General features: G+C 38.9%; 1 protein-coding gene across 1 annotated transcript in view; it reads left to right on the top strand.

Annotated features, from left to right (window-relative positions):
* Positions 1-16,407, top strand: part of CNTNAP5 (contactin associated protein-like 5) — a gene marked incomplete at its 5' end in the record, with an annotated part of 86,095 nt that overhangs the window by 15,591 nt on the left and 54,097 nt on the right. The window contains one exon of the mRNA XM_009584488.1: positions 13,789-13,945. Coding sequence (XP_009582783.1) covers positions 13,789-13,945 — 157 coding nt within the window. The remainder of the gene's footprint in view (positions 1-13,788; positions 13,946-16,407) is intronic.

The raw sequence follows: 16,407 nt of genomic DNA, 5'->3' as shown, positions 1-16,407 counted from the left end.
ACTGGCACTTTCAAAAGATGGTTTAAATAAGGAGGAATAAAAATTTGACACAATGTCCATTTATATAACAAGCTGTTAAAATATGTGATGAAGTAAGAAACCGCCACAAAGAGACAGGAAAGAAAACTTCCATTAAAGCAAACATACTGAAAAATAGAATGCATGGGCGTTGAGTCTTTTGGTATTCTCCATCATCCATCTTTTCTCTAAGGATCAATTCTCCAAAAAAAGCTTAAGAATTCCCTTTTCTCCCCTTTCACATAGTCATTGGCCTCCACCCCAGTGGTTTCTGGGAGGACTTGATAAAGACTAATTTGAGCCTAAGAGACTTGCTAGCTAATGTACTTATTTGCATGCATGAATGTGAACAGATGTTTACATAGTAGTGTTAAGTAGGCCAGCTGTTTGGGAGTCATTTATGTATTTTATTTAAAAGTAAAGCTGTACAGTTAAAACCTTTACTCACAACGTGGAAAAGAAAAGAAATCCAAATTCAGACAAATACCTTTTTTCCTGTATTAGGGGGTTGCTTCCTTTATGCACATCAGTTTCCTGTATCTCTGAATTTGCAGCATAATACAGCCACATCTTACCTGAATCTCTGGGCATCTGCACCTTATCTTGACCAGTTGCATGTGAGTGGAAGAAAACACACAGCACAGCATCAACATTGCCAAATGTCATTTGTCTGAGGGTGAGGGGAGAAAAAAAGCAATACTGAGATGCCGGGAGGGGAGGAAAGTTGTCACTTTTCTTTACAAGAGGTTGCATATTGCTGATTGTTTCTGCAGTCTGTTCTAAAATGCAGCATACATCAGGATAATGTTTGCCTTTACATTTGTTCTGCTCTTCAGATGTGAGAAAAAGCATAATCCTTAGGAGTGTATTACAGCCATAAATGCGTAACTTATATTTATTAATTCCTTAATGTAAACCTGAGTGGAAAAGCTTCCATTATGGAGGTGTACATATGCATGCAGGCATATATAGAGAGAGAAGAGGTTGGAGGGAGAGAGAAGAGGTTGGTTGGAGAGAAGAGGTAATTTGCCCCTCAGGGATTCCCATTTTGTCCGATCTGGGACTGGCTCTAAAATACGAGTCTTGGGTCTGATCTTGACCATGACTTCATTTCCTCTAACCCCTATCCCCCTGGGGCTCCGTGTCTTGAAAAGAAAGCAGGCAAACGATCTAGACAGTTAAATGGAAGTGATTGAGCCCAGTTACTTTTTGCATAGCTGTTGGAGAACTCTAATGACATGTATTAATATGTATACCTTGCCAAAATCCTACAACAGTCTTAGAGAGACTTACCTGCCTCAGTTGTATTGTTTCCATCCAAGCATCACTACATGAGGGAGATGCCTACATCTCTCCAAACTGGTAGTAGACAGGATTTGTAGTAGATTATACTTGTCTTGAGGAAGGTACATTCAATTAAGAAGCCTTACTTTTGGAAGGAAAGATGGTGATGTATGTGATGATCTGGTGGGATTTTGATTCACAGCCTTGATGCAGCCCACAAGAAAGGTTTATCTTTCGTCAGCTGTGATGAAAGTCCTATGGTAGAAAGTTACGTTGTGCATAAAGATCTTGATTCTTACTTCATGAAGCTTGTAGGTTGACTGAATGGCTCCGACGGTGGTTCTTTCTCTCGCCATTAAATACAGAAGAGACATAGATGTAGCCATCTCAGTTAAGTGCTGAAAATTAGACGAAATGAACACAAGATTAATTACTGTGAAAATAAAGACTGTAACCTTGTTGACTGTATATTCCGTGGGAAGAAAGAAATGAAAAAAAAATATTTGATATGCTCATTGCAGCCTATGTGATCCTCACAAGTGATGTGGCAGCTGGAGTTCTCTCAACAGTCAAGAGCTGTGTTCCAGTGCTGCCAAGAAATCAATCAATGAGGCCAGGTCATCTTCTGCTGGATTGGGATAAGGTGCCCTGGTCTTGCCCAGAGGGCAGGAAGTGCTGTCTCTGAGAAGTGTTAAGCTTTGTGGCTGACTCTCTGGTACTGGGCACATGCTGATACATTTCCTAGAGCCGCTGAAGTGCCCAGCCCCACTCTGCAATGCGTGGGTGTGCGCGCATGGTGGGGGAAGGAGTCTGTGCCTCCACGAGGTTCTGTTCAGCATTTGGAAAAGAGGAAGGACTGGTGGCTTCTCGTGGTTGTATGGTTGTCATTCTTCTGCAGCCTCTGCCCATTCCAGTATTCACTGCAGCAGTAAAGCTATAGCCAAGTTCTTCCTTCTGCTCCAGGAGCAGGAAACTGTCTCTTGAGCTGAATAATAATCTCTTTTAGTGGCAGTAGAGCTACAGAGCGTAGCTGAGCAGTTCATATTCTATGCAGTACAGTCTGTGCATGAATGTATATACACACCCATGTATATATCCTTCTGTTTGCTACAGTTGTATAGAGATACACAGGAACCTGAGACCAATTAAACAGCAAAAACTAAATAGAAGATCTATTTGAAAGATGTAAACTCATTGCTAACAGGGTGAAGAAAAAAGAGCTGCAAATTGATCAAGCTGTTCCACAGAGAAGACAGATTGTTGTCATCCTGACCTTTAAAGCTGGTCAGGATATATCAATAGGAGCATCTTCTGAGTACAGTGTTCTATGTTTTTTTTTCATTTATATTCTCTTGGTTTTGTCCTTACATTCTGGCTTGGAGCCAGTTCATTTCATGGTCTTGCCTATACATATGTTCTGCTACAGCTGCATTTTTCCAAAGTGCCCAATTTCACAGCACTCCAGCCTTCCTTAGGATGACAAATGATGCCCCTGCTGCTCTGACCAACAGAACTGTAATTGCAGCCTGAGTCAGGGACAGCTGAAGCAACACCATGCTGCAATTTGGGTATATCCTTAAGTTGAAACTTGACTGCATTTGTTTATTGTAGTCGAGTTTCCGATTCCACCACTTAAGGCATTAACTGCTGACATTAATTGTAACATTGAGGAAAGCAGAATTGCTCAGCAGTTGAAAGCAGTGTCAAATCAGCAGTTATTTATTTATCATTGCTCTGTAATGTGTTGTAACACATTGGATTATAAAGAAGTTTAATGAGTTGCAGTAATGCTTGTAGCCTCTCGGAGATACTGGGATGTAATTTGGTGAGTTTTTTTGATAAAACTTAAAACTGGAGCTTCTCCACTGCTGTGCTGGACATCCAGATGGGTGCTGTTACGATCATAGTAAGTACAACTGAGTGTTCTCTTTTGCCAACTAACACGTTTTGGGAGCAAAAAATAAACAAACCAGTTCAACTGGCCCTGTGAGATTTCAATTCAGTAGGGATGTGACGGAAGAGTAGGAGGAGAGGCTGAGAGTATGGTTTTTGCTCTGCTTGTCCAAGCTGCCTTGTTGGCTCATAGTTAGTATAAGACTCGTAAACGTGCCTGGATTATTCTCTAAACTCTTTTCCAGGTGTTGGTTTCATTTTTTGGTTATTTACAATGCTTGTTTTTTAGAGTACAGGAAATATATTGCGTGTTTTGCACAGGGACTTTTTCAGCTGTTTAGCATAAATTTAAATATACTGCTTTTTTGCTTCTTTTTTAAAAATAAAAAAAACACTTCTGGCTTTTTATATAAAGCTGTCTGGGGAATGATGCTGGATTTCCCTCTTACCGAAGATGTTCATTTGCCCAATTAATTTTACAGGGAACCCAAGATGTTCACATCTCATTTTCCAAAGGATTCTTTCCAAAACAGAAGCACCATCCCAATAACATCTGTGAGTGCTATTATCAGTTTTAAGAAAATCCCCTCATTTATTTAATTAGGGATTGCAGCTTCAAAGTGATTAACAGTATGTTATTACTTCTTCTAATTTATGTTCTATTAAGACTGTTTTTCTATTTTTATTCCAGTCAGAAATTCAGCATATTTACTGATTATATTTTCTGATTTCTTTAAGATCAATCTAAGCCATGAAAGTCAGTAGTTATTGTCAGACACTTACAGGAACCCGTTAGTGGTTACACTTCAAAAAGGCACTCTGTGGAAATGTCATTATCCCAATGACTTTCCGATCAGATTCACTCCATGTAAATAGATGTTATTCTCTAACAGTCAGCCATGCTGTATTAACCTGGGAGCTGAAAGACAAGGTGTGTTCTCGTTGCTTCATGAATCAATATTGCTAATACAGATTCTCTATACCCAAATCTAGTTTTTATTATTCCTAGAAGCTGTAGTCGCAAGTACAATGGGAACAAAATTAATCTGTCTTTTATGGGGGGTTGTCAAATCAGAAGACAGTCCATTTCAGTCACTAGTGGCTGTGTTGGTGCAATGTCAGCAGGAGGGGAAAAAAAATTAATAATAAGGATACTTTTCTCATTATTAATGTTGGTAGTTAAAACTGCATATACAGGAAACCGTTCTGTCAAGTAAGGTAATTCCATTTTTACTCAGACACTTTTCAAAATAAAGTGGGGGGAGAAGAACTGTTATTAGTATATGTAGTTTCTCCCAAAGGACCAAGCGAAGATTGCTTTCCACAGCATGTTTTTCTGTGACTTAACCAGTGTCCTATTAAATGTCCCCATTTTATCTAGTTCCTTTTTCTTGTCTATCAAATTTCATTTTACTGTGAGCATGATCTAGCAAACCTTCCGTGGGTTCTTGCAAGTATTGGATTAAACCTTGTATTAATTCCTCTTGACTTTACTCCAATTGACTTGTGTCCATAAACTTGAGCAACCTGCTCTGAGTTATGCCCTGGCTTCCAGACTACCATTAGGCCAGGCTGTAGACCTGGGGTTTTGTGGACTTTCTTGATGAAGGGTTCAGGCTGGTAAGCAGGTGAGGGTGCATGAGGCTGGGAGCTGTGCAGAGCTGGGGGCTTTGCTGTACAGCTCCACTCTTGCACCACATTGAGAGCACGGGGTGCAAAGTGCTGCAGGTAGGGTCCCTCTGTCACTCTTCATACATGCCCTATCCCAAGAGCTTGAGCTGTCGCTATGGATCTTTCAAGAATAAATGGATCAAATATAAAATTAATTTTCCTTTCTTACCCCCTTTAAAAATAGATCCTTCAGACCTTTATTTCAGTCACTGCATACCTGCAGGTGGTGCTTTTATGTGTCCCAATGACAGCCACAGAGTTTGTCTATGGAATTCTTACAACCCGAATCTGTTTCAGAACAGCTTGAAGCAGGGGGCTGGACTAAAAGGTCTCAAGAGGTCCCTACCAGCCTCAACCATTCTGTCCTCCCATGAACAGCCTGATGCTCAGTGAGTGCAAATCAGCACAACTACCCTGATTTCACTGGAGACAGATGCATTTATACCGGTTGCTGGATCTAGCCTTTTTTATCCCTGGAGATTAGTAGTGAATGAATGAGCTGCAAAGTGTTTCTTCCTGGCAGTCTTTCCTGAGAAAGTTGCTCATAATATAGTTTTTACAGTTCTGTAAAAGTTGTTGTCTCGCTTCAACATTTCCATGAATAATAGTTGTATACTAAGTTTTCTTGTGGTGAAATGATTGGTTTATGGTTTGATGCACCATTCATAGTCTTTGATGCTTCAACTGTTCCCCTCTGTCCTCTGCACTGTTGTTTTTAGGCTCTGAAATTGCTTTCCTCTATGAAAACATAAATAACATTTAAGAACAAAAACTGCTGTGATAAACTACATCTCTCACCTTACAGCAGTTTATAAGGTGCATTAGTTCAGTAGTCTCTCCTTACCCTGTAGCCCTTTCACATCCATTATAAAACCCTTTAAAAAGAAAGTTCTGAAGAAGAGCATATGATTTGTCTAAACTTACAAATCCGCTCATCTCTTCCATGCTTTCCCCCCATCCATGTGGTATATGGTGATCTAAAACCAGGCCACCTCAACCGGTGAGCTTGTAAGATAATGTGGGTAAGGTTCCAGTAGGACATTGAGAGACTGGGATGTGTTACTAGCTGCATACAGGGTGGCTGCAAATGTCACTCCTGTTGTCTTCCTCAAGCCCTAGAGGGCCACTGAGGAGCATTGGTCTGCCACAGATACAGAGAACCCCAAGTCTTAATCACGTATGATCCCTCAGTACCCCGTGGTGTTATCACAAGAACGGGAATGACATGATCTGGTTTGTCTTCTATTTATTAACCCATTAATTTAGCACTTACTACTATTTACGTTCACTAACTATTTTTTCACTTATGCAGAAGAACTGATTAAGAATGAAAGACCATTGCGCTGGGCACTGTATTGAGCCACCGCAGGAAATGGCCTTCCAGTGGAAATGGGTGAGATGGTACTGGTGAAAGAGGATGAGAATGAACACATAGGAGCTGAATGAGCAGTGTGAGGGCAACAAATGATGGTGTCCTCTTACTGCTATTATTCTTACTGACTATACCTATGACATAGGAAAAAAAAAGTCCAGACATCTGCTGAGCAGGACCTGCTCCTCTGGCCCAGGCCGGATCATGCTGGAGCCCGCTGTGACTTATCCATGGCCGTTGTTCACTTGTAATTGAATCCAGGCCACTGATGGGTTTTTGGTCCCAGCACAGAGTAAGGATGTGGCAGGACATGCATCAATGTCATAGGCCTATTTGTTAAGGCAATGCAGGGCTTGTTTATCCGAATTTACCTGGAGGAATTAGGCTTAACAGAGAAAATGGGAAAGGAAAAGGGGAATGAGGAAGAGGAAAGAAAGCAAGAGGAAGAGGTTTGAAGTGAAGCTGAGCTGGAATGCAGGCAATAAAGGAAATAAGATAAATTTTTGGTTTCAGCAGGGTAGGATAACCAGTCCATCTTCAGCAAGACTCCTGAGGATTCAAAGCTGATATTTTCTCTGTTTTGTCATTTGTTCCTAAAAGATGTAATCTTCTCTGCATTTTTTTTTTTTCGGAGGGGTGGAGGTAGGGGGAGGTGTTTGGTTTGTTGTTGTTGTTGTTGCTTTTTCTTCCTAACATGCATGCCTTCAGCTGTTCCTATAGTTTTTGTTGCTGGCTGGAGTCCCACTTGCATCTTTCAGGAAACTTGTCACTCGGCCAGAAATTTATTGAGAAAACAACCCAGCCTGAGCTGGCAGAGGAGAATGCAAGTACTCATAATATTTTCAGCCTTCTTTGGCCTTCAGCAGAGACATTCATGAGGCATAAAAGTTTAGTTTGAATGTAGATTCAATCTTCCACAGCATATAAAAGTGGGTCTGAAATCCTTAATGCCCATCCTCAAATCTGTCTCTCAAAGGGTTGATGATGATTTTACTTTTACTGAGGCACTGTTAGTGTGTAACGGCACAACTCTGTCTTTGCAGCTCAGCAGTTCTGCTCATTAGCCTCCTGTTAAACCTAGAAGAAGCAAAGGTCCATGTTTGTTTACCTTCTTTCTGCCCATTCTCATCTGTAAGAATATCTTAACAACTCCAGGAAGAACAGAGCACACCATGATAACAGCTGCTCCAGAGGGAGGTGCAGTTTCTCTGCTTAAGAGAAAGAGATGCAGACAAATGCTGCTGCATCTTTTTTTCTTTTCTTTTTTAAGCAATGATTTCAGCCTGGGACTCTGTATGAAAGTGGTACACCTTGGCAGCAAAGCTGATTAACGAGAAAGAAAATGTCAGCAAAGTACTGCCTTTCTTTCCCCTCTTCCTAACCACACTTAAAAATATAATTTTAAAATGAGGGACAGAGACTTCGTGACTAAATAACATCTGCCCAGGGAGTAGGTCCACTGGCATTAGCAGGACTACTTCACTTTCGGATAGCTGCTTTGAATAAGGGTTACAGGATCTGACCAGAAACTGAAATCAAATTCAGTGCAAATCTTCATAACACGGGCCAGCACCATTGCTACTCAATACAGAATGGCGTTTGTCTTGCTGTGGTGTTTGACCAGCCGTGATTTCCAACGCCGCCGTCATCTCTGAAAATTAGAGCAGTGGTATGTGGGTTAAACTTTTAAGAAAGAAAAAGGACAATAGAACTGAATTGCACAATTACCATAGGGAAGGTTTTGAGTAAAAGGAGGGAAGTTAGACGGTCATTATGGCTGTACTGAAAAGAGAAGAGCCAGGCACAAAACTGGTGTGTGTCCACATAGAAGCAGAATAGTATGATACAAAAACAACTGGACGACTTGGTAGCTCACTCAGTGAATAATGTTCAAAGGAACCATGTGATTAGGGATTCTCATTTTTTCCCTGGTCCATATTACATACATTCATTTTTTCCAAGATAACCTGATCTTGAGTTAAAAACAGGGTTTTGTTTGTGAAGTGCAGAGAGCCTGCTACCTCGGAGGGCGGGTGTTGCTTCCCTCTGGGTGGGGCAGAGCCACGAGACCCTTACTGGGGGCTGTAAACCAAAGAGCAACTTTTTTCATTGTTAAATCTCAGCATCCACTTCAAAGAATGGGTAGCACATACTGGTTAATGCAGCACAGCCCGAGTTCACCCCTCTTTGTGTTATTAGTGTATTCTCCCAGAGGTGTGAGCTGTCATTTAAACCAATACAGATTCCAAGTCATTAACACCATAGACCACTGAACAAACAGCCTCTAAGAATATATTACTTTGTGTTTTCCACTAAATATGGAATATTTCTCCAATTTGTCCATAATTTTGTCCAGAATTATTATAAACACTTTTTCTCTGATTTATCAATTTTTTCCTGTTGAAAAAGCCTAAGGGGAAGAACTCGGTTTTACCTCAATTTAATTTTTAAAATTCTGATAAAAAAGGCTAGAAAAATTTTGCGATGGAAAAAAATCAAGCATGGGAAAACAAGACCTTGGTAAACTCTTACAAAAAATATTGAGTTACAGTTTGCCCTTGTTCTCTCTCTCTTACTCCTTTCCCCATTTTTTCAAGAGCCTTTTAAAAGTGAATTAGCTGAGATCATAATTTGTACTCTGGATTGGCCTCTGGATTCAGTTATTCAGGTTGAAATTGCCTCATATGCATATGGGTGTGTGTATATATGTACAGATATATATATATATATAAAAAAATCTGTTAACTGCTTGTTTCACGTAATGTTCGATGTATCAGGTGAGCCATTTGCAGGATTTCATATTGTTGAAGTGGTTAATGCAAACACATATTTTAAGTTTTTGAGTGTGGTAGCAAAGAATTGGCTTTGATTCCTTTATGTAATTCTACAATCAATATTTTCCCAGTTTTTACTCTCTCTTGATATGTGAATCTTTCCTTTTAAGAGAAAACAGCATAGATATAAATTAATCTATGTTTTCATCAGTAAAACGTATAGATATAAGATTTAACAAATTCAGTTCTGCTTAACTCAGTTTGATTTTGGAGAAAAAACTGAACATCATGACTGCCAAGAGAAAGTTGTTTCAATGCAATATGGTTTCAGTGTTTCAGCAGACTAGTACAAATAAATTTACTTGATGTCGTGGTGGAAAAAACTTTTGACTGATCTGTTTCAGTAACTTGGGTACCCCAAAAGCCTCACCTGTGTTAGAGGTGTGTAAATACTGGGTCAGACTTTAGGTTTATACAGCACAAGGCATCCAGTTTATCTTGTTATGTTTCCATCATTAGATTTTTTTTTTTTGTTGCAATAACAAGAACCACCTGGCAAATTATGCCAACAAATCTTGACAAATATTTTAAATATAGTACTATTAAAAATGCATGGTTTTGTTTTAACTCATGCTGTATAAACATAAAAGCCAATGCTAAGACTTTCTGCCTATATAAAGGTAAACCGAGTCTATGGAAGTTGCTTGGGATTTATATACATAGTAATTTAGTCCTAAATGCTGTTGGAATATGCTTTTTCTCCCCCTCCTCCAGCTTCTGAGTACCTATACAAATAATTTTTGAAAAAATTCATTCAAAATTCATTCATTCATTTAAAACATGAGCAAGCCTAAAAACTTAAAAAATAATTTGTATTGCTAGCAATGTCAATGCCTTCTAATACAAAAAATGAGAGAGCTGTCAGTACAAGGGAGATTTAAGAGGACAGACGTTTTCCTGTAAGCTGGTAGAGGGACACCGAATATGTGTTCGGCCATTCTTGTCTGTAGAAGAGCCAGATACGCATTGCAGGTGAATTTGATCTCAGTCTGCATCTCCTTCTGAGGATCATTGGAAACAACCTCCGTGTGTCTGCTATTCTCTTCATAGTCCTCAGCCTCTGTGCTTGTGAACTGTACAGTCTGTGCCAGCCTTGCTTTTGCTGAGACAGATTTCATACAGAGAATTAACAATGAACAGTATAGTTAGGTGCACTGATAGAGCAGGCACTGGAGATCTGCTGGAGAACTGACATCTGAAAGGAGCTTACTCTCTGTGTCTTGCTGGGTGGAGAAAAACTGAGTTCTTGTCCCTGTGTTTCAGTATTGTATATGCTATTCAGATACATATGCGCAGTAGCTGTTGAATAGACCAATAGACCACAAAGCCTATGAAGACAGGTAGAGGGAAACATCAAGATGATCTTCCTTTCAGAAGACCTGTGCCAACCTTCTGCAGCCTGTGCTTGGCGGCATGGACACGTAGCAGTACTTGGTTTGATACAAAATATTGTCTGCCTGCTCAGTTCTTTTGTTCAATACCATATTAAATTATGGTAAAAACAGTGATGTAAATATCACAGCTGTTTGTAGAGGCTTCCAGACAGCATCATCGCAGAAAGGGTTATTGTCCTTTGCAGGAAATAAAAAAAAAAATTGCTTTTTTTGAAGATTTTGTTATCAAAATTAAAACCTTCCAAAGGCAGCTTGAGCAGTACAGGAAGAAATCACTTGAAAGAAACTGGTCTCTGATCTTTACCTGGTGAATTCAGTCACTTGGGGCTTGTTTGCTTTGCTTGGTTTGGGATTTTTTTCACACATATTCTCCTTTAGAACCATAGTATGGAGTTCAAAGACAACCTTACTAAATTTATTATAGTGGATTTTTTTTTCAGTTCTAAATAGACAAAAATGCATGGAAAATAATACTTTTATTGTGCAGTAGGCTTTTGACTACCTTTTTTGAATAAATAATGTGTTACTAGGTACAACGTAAGCACAGAATGAAGAATTAGTAGTACTTCTTATTAAATGGACTTTTTAGCTTAGAAATTTTAAAGTGGAATTCTACTGACCTATGTAACCATTAGTTTATGGGACCATGTTAACTCCTTGATTAACATCATTGACTTAGTCTGTGGCTTCACCACGGAAAGCAAATTGAGGTGGTGGAGAATTGACAATGCTTTGAAAAAACGATAATACCACAATTACCACAAAGAAGTGAAGATATTGCAACAAATCTACAGGCTTAGAAGACAGAATCTTAATCAACACCTGTTGGCCAAACTCAATCTCAATGCAAGGCACCCTCCAGCTCTGCCAAGGTATAACAGTGTAAACTTTCTGGAAAGAACTCAGGGATAGATTGATTGGCATTGCTAGTGAAATATTGCAATACTTCAACATTACAGGTATATGACATACAATATATGTTTCAGTAATTCCTAAACACTTTGGAAGTTGCTGAAGTACCTTAGATTTAAGAGCTTTGCTGAATAGCTCTGTGATATGTGTTAAAAATTAAGCATGTGGAAAAGAGTTTTGAAGAATCAGGCATAATTTTCCTTAATACTACAGTTGATTCTAAGGGACTGGTTAGGGAGAAAAATTTACTTATCTTGAGTAAAGGGTGGCAGAACTCGGCCTAATAAATAGAATTTTTGAAAAGACACTGGGTTTTTTATAGTCTGTTCCCTTGACGATCTAAGATTGTTCCTTATAATGTTGAATGCTCTATTTTTTAGCACTGTATTTAATTTAGTTGCAAATGACGCAAACTGTGGTGCTTCTACCACTTCCTCAGCCTATATCATAAATCTGAATGTGTATGTGTTTGCTTGGTATTGCTCGATAAAACAAATAACAACAGATCTGAAAGAGACATCAGAAAACTACTCATTCTTAATTCCTGTGAATGATTGCTTATTTCACTGTTATGTTTAAGTATATAATGATTTCTGCCAAAAGAATCTGACATGGGTTGAATTTGATTAATGAATACCATTATTTGCTGATGGCCTGAAGGATTTATCTTTATCTAAATATTTTTTTCCAGGATGGGCACTTTTAAATTTAGATTAAGCACTTCTGTATAATATCTGTTTCAACTCCTAGACAAATCACCCTTTTATTCAATTAACATTACTATTCCAAGTTTTACCAAGTAATTTCCCAATAATACAGTATAGACCTGTTTGGCCGCAGCAATCAACTTCTGCAAGAAAATCAGCTGAAAAGAAAAGTAAAAAAACATAAATGTGTTGACAATAATATGAGACCTAAAATGAGTGTGCACCTTTTTGTAAGATGAATCCTTAGACGTTCTTGAATTGTGTTTTTCTAATGAGTACCACTGGGTATTGGTCAAACTTGTCATATCTTAATTGTTGGTATCATGAGAATGGAATTACTCTTCCTATTTTTATTTTCCTTTTTTCATGAATTTACAGTTCAGCAGTCTAAGCTTAGAAGGAAAACAAATAAGAATTAATTTTGCCAAGTGATTCTAAAACTCATTTTAATTAGTCCCTTACACTCTCCAGTTAACCTTGATTGCATTTCATATTTTAGACTTTCTTGCTTTGTATAATGAGGAATACTCCCTACTAATAATGTTAGTAAAGCAGAAGAAATTGATACATTTTTCTACATTAGCAGTGCAGTTTATTTTTCTAAGCTCCTTTGATCAAAAAGTCTTGATATGTCAATTTTGCTAAATTTTGCCATCTACCTGTATGTGTAACTGATTACATTTCTTGATTTAAGGATTAAGAAGTCAATGAAAAAGTTATCTGAGCTGGAAGACAAAGTCAGTCTTAGCAAAATGTTAATCCATGGATTTCATTGCATCTGAATCTGCTTACTGTATCTGACTATTAATATTTAATGCTTGATGTACAACGGTTTATGAAATTTAAACAAAAACTGTCTTGGTTTATATAAATACATAGATCTTAGAGCTCCTGTAGATAGAAAATAACTTCAAAGAGACAAATTAATTCCCAAGTAGGGAAATCTTTTTCCCCTCTTATCTCCTACCTGAATCCTTAATCTAGGATGTTTTAATATCTTATAGAGCTTTGCATTTGCAAATTCCACCCTTGGAGAGCACATTAAAATCCCTAGTCCTGCTCCCTTAGAAACCGATACAAATTTTGGTCTTGGTTTTGAGAGGAACTGTATTAAGCCCATAGTAATAGGTCAGTTTGTGTGGTATTTCTGAAGATTTTTGCTCTTTAGATAAAAGTCTTAAGGTAAAAAATCCTGATCTAAGAGCTAGAGTCTCCTTCATAACGGGTAGACTCTGCAAGAGGTCTGTGGCCAATACTGGGTGGTTCAAGACAGCTGTGCTGTGTGAGTCCTGTCAGGAGGATTTTTTTCAGACTCCTTCAGCGATCAGATCTCCCCTCTAGTGTCACACAAAAACACTGGACACAGCTGGTGCAGACAGTGGTGTTGGGTTCAGACGTCAAAAGTCTTTGCATCTGAAATTCGTCAAGGTTCTCATGAGCGATTGGCATGTGAGCCCTATGGGAAAAACATCTGCTCCTCAAACCAAACGGGATTACCATCAAGCTGTTGCTTTCTCAACGTGTACTCCATAAAATGGAACTTGGGCAAAGTTTATGGTTTGTTACTTCGTCTGTAGTTTACATCTTTTCTTTCAGTATTATTTAACATGTCCACCTCCATTCTCTTTTTCATTCTCAGGAGAATCCAATTTGCTTATCAAGTTCTCTTTCTCTCTCTTTTTCTTTCTTTCCCTTTCATCCAGATGGAATGCCATTTGCTTGGTGGGTTGGCCGTGCCAATGAAAAGCATCTTTACTGGGGAGGATCTCTTCCGGGCATTCAACAGTGTGCATGTGGACTGGAAGAAAGTTGTCTGGATATGAGATATTTTTGCAACTGTGACGCAGATAGAGAAGAATGGTAATAATTTTAACGTGTATAGTAGTGTCTGTGTGAGAGCTGGGGATAGGAAGTAGGGCAAGAAGGCTTAAATCTTTTCCCAATTCACAGCTCAGGAAGCTTGAACGGCTTGAGTATGATCAAATGAGAATGAAAGTCAAATTAGAAGTTGGACTTCTGATTTCATCTTAAATTCCTTATTTGAACCAAAGACAAGATATCTGGCTGAAGCAGGTTGCTGGAATGGGTTGTCTTCAAAAAATCTTTGTTGTTGAATGCCAAATCCAGTCGTTTTATTTGTTTAAAAATTTCCATTGATTCAGTTGGAGCATTGCGTGAATAAAGGCTCTAGGAGGTTGGTGCATGGGTATATATCAGAGCAGAAAATTCAGGCATAGACAGCAAAATTCAGATACAGGCAGCTAAAGAACAAGAAATCTGTATTATCAAAAAGCCTTGTATTTTTCTTATGAAACAGCGTATCTCTATTGCCCTAACTTTCTTTTACATTGGGTCTTAAGCTTTTTAAAGTCAATGGAAGGACTTCCTTTGGCTTCTGTAGGTTTTGGTTCAGTCTCCATAGGAAGTTTTATACTTACAACATGAACATTCAAAGCCTTCCTTGGGTTCGGACCTTTGTTGTGCCCCGATGCCACATGAATTTGCAAAGGCCACCTCACAACCTTCCCCCATTCTCTGCACCTTCAGAGACTCTCCAGCAGCTGAGGGCTAGTTGGTGAACTTTCCAATTAATTCCATATTTATGTTGGAGGGGACAGAAATGCCAGATAAGTGTTGCTGAAAGTACAGTTTGAAACACTGTGAAAATACATGTGAAAACTCTGCTTTGCCCTCTCTCCCTCTGGACCACTCACTGATAGGAGCTGCTGCCCTTTCTCTAAAAAAAAATATTTTAACCTCAAGTAGTTCAGAAATTACGAATAATGGAAGTAGACAAGACATGTCTTGCTGTAATAGGCTACTGTGTTTGAAATAGTGTCTGAATTATCCCTATGAAACCTTCACTTAGAAGAGAATGAGTAGAAAGGAACTGTAAGGGGTCTTGAAACAAACAAACAAAAAAATTAGAAATTACTTGTCACTGTAAGTGTTGGGCTTTTTTGGTTGCTCAATGTGTGTCATTTGCAAGAGGGCCTCATTTCCAGACAATGTGATTATTCGCTTGGACCCTTTATATCCCTGGGGTCACTATTCACTTTCAAAAATCATATCTGTAAGGGATTTCTTCAGGAAGATCTTTATGTAAATGTTGGTTTATGAATGTCATTTGTATAGATTTGTATAGAAAGGCCTGGCTGTGCATGTTAATCTATCTTTTCTTTAATGTTTGGTTATCAGAAGCACTTTGGTGAGGTTTGCACATGAGCATCAAAAGCATCTGTTTTTACTGGTGCTTGGCTCTGTTCATAATCCACATTTTGCTTTTTGGTGAGCTGCTACTCAAGCAGAGCAGGGTGTGTTACACTGGCAGATCATTGGGGTTGTAGTCTGAGATTGCAGGACAGTGCATCACTGCATTGTACAAACCAACGCAAGGTGAAAGCTAATTGCGGTTTTATAATGTTTCAGCTGAGTCTCCTAAGGAAATGAGACCTAAGCAAGTTATGCTCACAGAGCTACTTGTTTCTCCTAATTTCATTATAATAACAGGATATACATAGAAGTTTCCTCAGCTAAATTGCCTACTGTTTGTTGGTTTGGGTGTTCAGGTGTTTTGGTTTGGTTTTTAATCCATTTGAAATTTGGACGTTGGTAGTATTCTAAATTGCAGGTTGCCTTTTTAAAAGCTAAAAAACCCCTGACCTTTAGAAAGAGTCTCTAAACATAAGAAATTTCATGCCTCTTGAAGATTGCTTTCGTGTTTCTCTGCTAGAACACTGACCCCCTGATATATAATGAGCATTTGAATCTGGAAACCTGCTGAGACCTGAACTGTGACTTTAACCTGCTATACATTATAGTGGAAGGAGCAAGACAGCAGCAGATGCATGTATTTGCCTTAGCATGAAATAAAATGGGTGCTGCAGACTGGAAAACCAGAAAATCATTTTTGCTCGTTTTAGATAAATCAGGCTGCTCACTGCAGCTCCGAGGTAGGAACTCGCCAGAATAGCTGGAGCATCCTTCTGAAGAGGAGACAGGTTTAGGATTTTGCTTTGATTTGGTTTCCCTAGACTAAGTCTTGGGTGCAGAAGAAGCTACTGATTTCTCAGAGCAGCAAAAGAAATGGAAAACAAGAGAAAACAGACCTGAAAAAAGTCCTGAGCCAGGTGTTTGGCAGCACACAATATGCATTTCTAGGCATGCTGACTTTTAAACGATATCTAAGCAGACACCTGAGCCAGCTGCTCTCTCTGGCTCTTACTTGACACCAAGTTGGTCCCCCTGGAGTTATGTTGGCCGGATGAACAGGAATATAGTTGGTTGCACGTTATACGGGAAAGATTTTTATATTTTTCATC

Source organism: Fulmarus glacialis, unplaced genomic scaffold (genome assembly GCF_000690835.1).
Source record: "Fulmarus glacialis isolate BGI_N327 unplaced genomic scaffold, ASM69083v1 scaffold4709, whole genome shotgun sequence".
NCBI classification, from domain to species: Eukaryota; Metazoa; Chordata; class Aves; order Procellariiformes; family Procellariidae; genus Fulmarus; species Fulmarus glacialis.
The sequence above is the reverse complement of the archived record's forward strand: the minus strand, read 5'-3'. Positions and strand labels throughout refer to the sequence as shown.